Source organism: Lathamus discolor, chromosome 6 (assembly GCF_037157495.1).
Source record: "Lathamus discolor isolate bLatDis1 chromosome 6, bLatDis1.hap1, whole genome shotgun sequence".
In the NCBI taxonomy this organism is placed as follows: domain Eukaryota; kingdom Metazoa; phylum Chordata; class Aves; order Psittaciformes; family Psittacidae; genus Lathamus; species Lathamus discolor.
In genome coordinates this window covers 67,328,708-67,334,707 of record NC_088889.1, presented here as the reverse complement: position 1 = coordinate 67,334,707, position 6,000 = coordinate 67,328,708, and the positions used below count along the sequence as shown (strand labels likewise).

The 6,000-nt window shown below is 39.7% G+C and overlaps 1 protein-coding gene across 2 annotated transcripts in view; it reads left to right on the top strand.

The window, feature by feature from the left end:
* The first annotated feature begins 1,934 nt into the window (after window positions 1–1,934).
* BBOX1 (gamma-butyrobetaine hydroxylase 1) overlaps window positions 1,935–6,000 on the top strand; it is a 28,342-nt gene continuing 24,276 nt past the window's right edge. The window contains exons 1-3 of one of the 2 annotated variants that reach the window (XM_065683373.1): window positions 1,935–2,034; window positions 3,409–3,833; window positions 5,515–5,629. In XM_065683373.1, the coding sequence (XP_065539445.1) occupies window positions 3,459–3,833; window positions 5,515–5,629 (490 nt within the window). In that variant the 5' untranslated portion in view covers window positions 1,935–2,034; window positions 3,409–3,458. The remainder of the gene's footprint in view (window positions 2,035–3,408; window positions 3,834–5,514; window positions 5,630–6,000) is intronic. The other variant, XM_065683374.1, reaches the window with a different exon arrangement.

Sequence of the window (6,000 nt, the reverse complement as noted above, 5' to 3'; positions counted from 1 at the left end):
GAGGACAGAAACAGAAGTTTAATGCAAACACTGCATTGTATTTACATAGTAAATGCTTAAGAGGGAAATATTTTTGCTATAATAATTTTGATGCTTCCTCTTGCATAACCAGCAAACTGAATAATACTGGAGCTGATTCTTTCCCAATTAACAGCAGTGCTATGTAGGTACAAGTTCATTGACTTCAATCACTAGACAGAACTGAAAGAGCTGACTATGTCTTGGGGCAGAGTAACAGTAGACCAAGTAGACTTGCATATTAAAAAAGCCACGTGTAGTGATTTTTATCAATATTTTAGTGTTCAGAGGAATCTTTTCCTATCCTAAATTTATTGAAAGCTTCTGCTGCAGCCTGTGAAGGAGATCCTCCCCTCTCTGCAGGCGGCAGTGGCTCTTTGAGATTCTGGGTAATAAGACTAGAAGTGTTTCAAAAGAGTACTTTGTGATTAACAATAAGTTTGACTGATTACACCAAATCCTGCTGTCTTGTGAAACAGGTGTACCACTGACAGCAGTGTAGACTTTCTTCTTGTTCCATCCACAGTTCTTGCAGCAGTACAGTGTTTAGTGGTTGTCTGTAAACAAAAACATTACCTAATCATAAAATTAATGCCATGAGAAGCTTTCTTACTGAATATGGAAACCAATGGCATAACATCCATGTTGGAGCTAGTCACTGAGGCTCATTCTGGGGTCAGTGGACAGAAGAAACAGTTCATTTTGTCTCATCCTAAAACAGTTTCTGAGGTCAGCTAAATTGTGATCCACAGGTGCCTATTAGTTAGGGATGTTGGGGATTGTGCGTATGATGTCCAGGTGTAGGTCACTGGTATATGTCTGAAGTTGAGCCCTGCTGCACAAGCTTCTCTCATATCCAAGCAAGGGTGAAAATTCCCATTCAGCTTACAGCTTTCTCCATTGTAACAAAAATTACATGTATCTCACCTCAGTAGCTTCCAGAAGTTTTGGTTTTCTTTTATTTTATCTAGAAATCACATCTAGCAATATTGATTGCATCTGTGGGTTTTTTTGACCTTTTGTTCCAAAGCATTTACAAAACTTACTGCCATGGATTTAGAAGTGATTCTGCTTGACATGCATTTCTGCATGACTGAGTTACCCATTACCAGGTGAACAAATATTAAACAACATCTGTGAGAGGAAGATAGTAAACTCACCTCAGTTTCTTGCCATAAAAAGAAATGTGGTTTTCTATTACCACTAGTGCTATGAGGAAGCTCTTAGAAGCAAATTCAGATTTCTTAATTGAATGGTAAAATAGGAGAAACTTAGAAGCCCTTTGAATCTGGCAACCTTCACATAAGACTTTAAACTTAGTGACAGACTTTCCCTGAGGACATTCAGAAAGTAAATGCTTAAATATTATTTCCTGTCCCTTTTTCTTTTGCCATTTTGTATAAAAATATTTATAGTAAGCTCAAATACAACATCCAGGTAGTTATAAACTCCGTGCTGAAGCTAAAGAAGAGCCTTTGCTTAGGTTAAGCACTAAGCATGCGAATAATATTGAAATTATTCGACAAGCCACTTAAGATGAGAAAATTGTGTACAAAACCCGTACCTGAGCTATTAGGTACAGATGAATGTTATGAATGTATGAAATACATTATGGACAAATTTGGTAATGAACGACTTAGCTGGGTGTATATTATGTATATCCAGTTCTCAGAATTTCCCCTGTCCCCTCTAATAAGCAGAGGAGCACCCATCAGTGAACTGAGTAAGGAGTATACGCAAGGATACTCAGTTCTCTCTGCATAATCTTGGATATGGGTAGTATTACCATTTATGGGATTCAGATAACCTTGTATGCAGAAGGACAACAGTCAACAGCCTCTGAGTTGCCTAAGCAATTAGGCAATGTTTTTTGCGTTTTAACTGTTCTAATTTCATCTAAACTATATTTTAGTTGCTTAAGTGTATTTGTGGATCTGACGCATTACTCATCAGGTAACCCACTGCCTTGAACAGAGAACTATCCTGAAACCAGAACAGATGTAGCAGAAGTTTAGGGTATGTAAAAATTGTCATCCTCTTCTTTTTTCTTTAAACCAGATATTCTAAAGTTTCAGTTTATTGGAAAACCTCATTGTGTTTTAGCTGTTGTCTTTCGTTTTAGAGAGATTAAAGTATCCTATTATCTCATTTTAAAAACCCTAAAACATACTACATCTTTACAGTCATACATAATAAACCTTTATCCAAGAAATATCAGGAGTATGCTGCAGCTGGTCTTGCAGTGTAAATATTTTTACAGATAGGAGCAATATTGCAGTACTTGAAAAATGCTTTAGAATTAAGGTGGAGCTATGCATACATATATGCATATTTGTGTCTATGTATTTATATATATATATAAAAGGAAGGACAGTCTGGATATGAACTCACTTTTGGATAGAAGGTGTTTAAGTCTGTAACACAAAGCTGTAGCTGTGTCTTGGGCTGCATTGCAAGGGAAAGGTGATAATTACTGGGTTCCAATAGCACTACCATACACAAACAAAAGAAAGCTTTGCTATACTCAATGAAATTGAATAAAAATAAAAGCAGACCCCAGGGTCCTGTGTAACATTGTTCTAACTTGTAGTAAAGTTAAAAAATAGATACTGATAACTCCAGTAGGTCTTACTGAGTCAAAATACTGAAGCCACTGATGTTTTCCCTGTGCAAAGACAAGTGGGGAGACCTTGGTCCTAGGAAGGGATCAATATTTTGCCCTGTGAGCCTAAGAACAACAGAAAAAGATACACGTAATGACTTAACTAATTCAGGGGGAGGCCAAGTATTTTTCTGAATAAGAAAAAAATTAGAAGTTCTTTTTTAATTTAAGATTTGGATGCATCGTCTATCTGCAATACAGTATGCAGCTAGCTTTAAATAAAAGACTGTATCTATAGAAAGCTGTGCAAGGAGAAAGGAGCTCTTGCAGAACTCTCTTGCTCTAGCTAAAGTCATGATTACAAAGCTTTTTCTTGCAAGGAGGTTGGTTCTGTGTTCTCCTTTCTGTAGTACCCACAGCAGGAATTAAGGTATGTGTACATTAAGGCTTTAGCTTTTGATCATGGCTGGTAATAGCTCCTACTTTTGGTTTGTAGAAATCAACTGGAGGTGTCTTTCTGAAAGACACTATTTGTGTAACACATGATGAACTGCCTTCAGAAACAAAAGATGGCCAAGATGATGAATCAAATTGAAGCCCTGATAAACTAAGGGATTTTTGGATAGATGGGCCTGAGTACACCCCCTGTGCCTCAGAAAGTGTAAGCAACAGATAATGAATGTTCCTAAAGGTCTAGGTAGCAGAAAGGGAGAGGAAAATCATCCTAAAATGCTCTTTTTGGCTATACTGTCTCCTTCACTAACAAACGGCTCCTCATGGTGCTTTAGGAACTCCTCCAAGGCATTCTTCCTCTGACAGTTTCATTCAAGAACCCAGAATGTGGAGGGCGGTGGCTAATGTCCTGCTGAGGACCAAAGTCCCCAGGGGCAGGACTTGCTGCCTGCCACCGGCGCACAAGAGCAGGACCCTGCTCACTGGGACCACTTGGCATCGTGCTGCTCAGGGGCCCCACACTGCCGGGCTGCTCAGCATGAATCCAGGGATACGGAAGGTGGAAGCTTTGGATGCGGGTCACTTGGTCCGTGTGGAGTGGGAGGATGGGAGCGAGAGCCGCTACCCCTGTGTGTGGCTGAGGGACAACTGCCAGTGTCCCCACTGCTTCCTGCACTCAGCCAGGGCACGCAAGCTGCTCTTCGAGGACCTGGACGTGAACGTCGTGGTGAAGGAAGTCACTCTGGCAGATAGGAAAAAGGTATTTGGACAAACCCCACTCACCCTCCCATGAGACTTGTCCAGCAGTACTTGTTAAATAGCAGCCAATCCCAGGTTATACTGTGATCACAGTCTACTTAACTGCAAACCCTACTGTGTATTCACAAAGCTTTTAGGAATAATTGCAATTTGGGGAACTCAGGTCTTTCCACCTTTATATGAAACTTCTCTTTATAGATACTGTGCACAGGCTGCAGAAACACCAGCTCTAGGTTTCAGACTGTGCTTTTTAAAGGTCTGCTCTATGTTTCTTCATCACCAGATGTTGAAAAGAAAATGTAGACGTTCCACACACATTTTATTACACTTACACCTTTCCCCCCACTTTATTCTGTAAGTAAATGGCTTAAAAATCAGAAAAACACATGGCAAAGTGATGATCTTAACCCATAACAAAAATATCAGTCTATTAGCTAATTTCCAATGTGCAAAAGATTTTATCATAGAGCAATCACTCAAACCAAAGTTGGACCCAATATTCACAGTTGGCCTAGTGTCTGTATCTGTATCTACCTACCTACATTAACATTTGTTTGTGAAAAAAAGGAGGCTATTGGGCAGAACAGGACAGGAACTGCTCTCCCTATGAATTTTAATCTTTCCTGCCTTATAAAAAACTAACGTATCATTTAGATTTTATATGCTTTATTAAAAGCAGTATATGGATCCTTTGGCATGCAAACTCATTTCCTTCATTTTACACTTAAAGATGTTTTAAACATGTTAAAGATGCATCAGTCAACCCTGTAGCAGCTGGAGCAGCATTGCTGCAGGATGAGCGTGGAGGGGCTCAGGCACTGGGTTAGGGTCTGTACTGAGGAATTCTGATCTCCCAGGTTGTTTGTTTGTTGCCAAAATTAATGCTGTGTGAATTCATTATTTGAATATACAAATGTATTATTATTGTAAAGGGATAGTCTGCTTCTACTTATACTCAGGAACTGATGAAACACAGCTTTAATCCTAAACTGATACTGTTTTTTCACCATCATGTGTACAAAGGGAATTATGTGAAATGGGAATTGATACCTACTCAACAGCCTTGAGAATTCAGCCGCACAGTTTGTGCCGCACAGAGCTCTTTCAGTCCATGGCAGGCAAAGGCACGTGGTTGCTTTCCCTTATTTTTTTTTTTTTTCCAGAATTAAAAATCCAACACCTTTTAAACATTTGTTTGAAAGAGGGAAGACTACAAACGTATGGGATTTCTCTCCTGGCATTTCTTTCCTGCCTGTTCATCTTGTCCTTTTTCTATTTAACAAGCAGTCAGTGTTTTGGAAGATATTTTTGCTCTCTCCTGTTGAAGCGCTGTCCCCAGTGACATGTGCCAGCTTCTGTGATTCTCCTCTTTCTACTAAATGCAGCCCCCACAGTGAAAGCAGCCCACACAAAACAGCAAATTAGGTCAAGGGTTCATGTGAAAATGAGCATTTCTAAAAGGTGTCAGAATTTGGATGATGTTCAGGTTAGGTTTTCAGTATTTGTTTGTCATTCTGCTCCAGGGAAAGCTTAACTCTGATATTATTGATCTAAATATGACAACTTTTGCAGTTTCTAAAGGTTTGTTAGGTTTGGGGGAGGGGTTTGAGTTTTTGGTGGTGGTGTTCTGAAATTTCCAAGTGTCTTTTGTTCTAAAATAATCTTTTATTTTATGATGGAAGATGTCTATTACGTGGCCTGATGAACATGCAAGTGAATATGAAGCTGAGTGGTTGAAAAAACGATGCTTCTCTGAAGAAGCCAGGGCAGAAATGCGAGAAACTTTATTTTTACCAGGTAGGAATTAAACCTAAATGTGTCATGCTTGTTTCAAATGCTAGGGGTCTGGGGGTCTGACACTGGCAGTCCCTGTGTGAGGACCAGGTCTACACAGTTGGAGTGGTTGCAACCACTCTTGGTGTTCAGCATCAGGCTGCACATGCACTGCAGGAACCTGTGGTTACCCTTTCCTTCTGCTAACCTCTGAACCTCAGAGGGGTTCAACTGGTTAGGTTGTGTTTACTTTCCTAAAAGCCTTTTCTTTCCAGAAAGGTTTAGCAGGTCTCAAAGATAAGCCTTGCAGACCAGCAGTGGCCTATGTGACAATGGAAGCGTGTGTGTGCCGACTTAATTATCTAGATTTTTAGTTTTCAGAAAGATCATTTAGG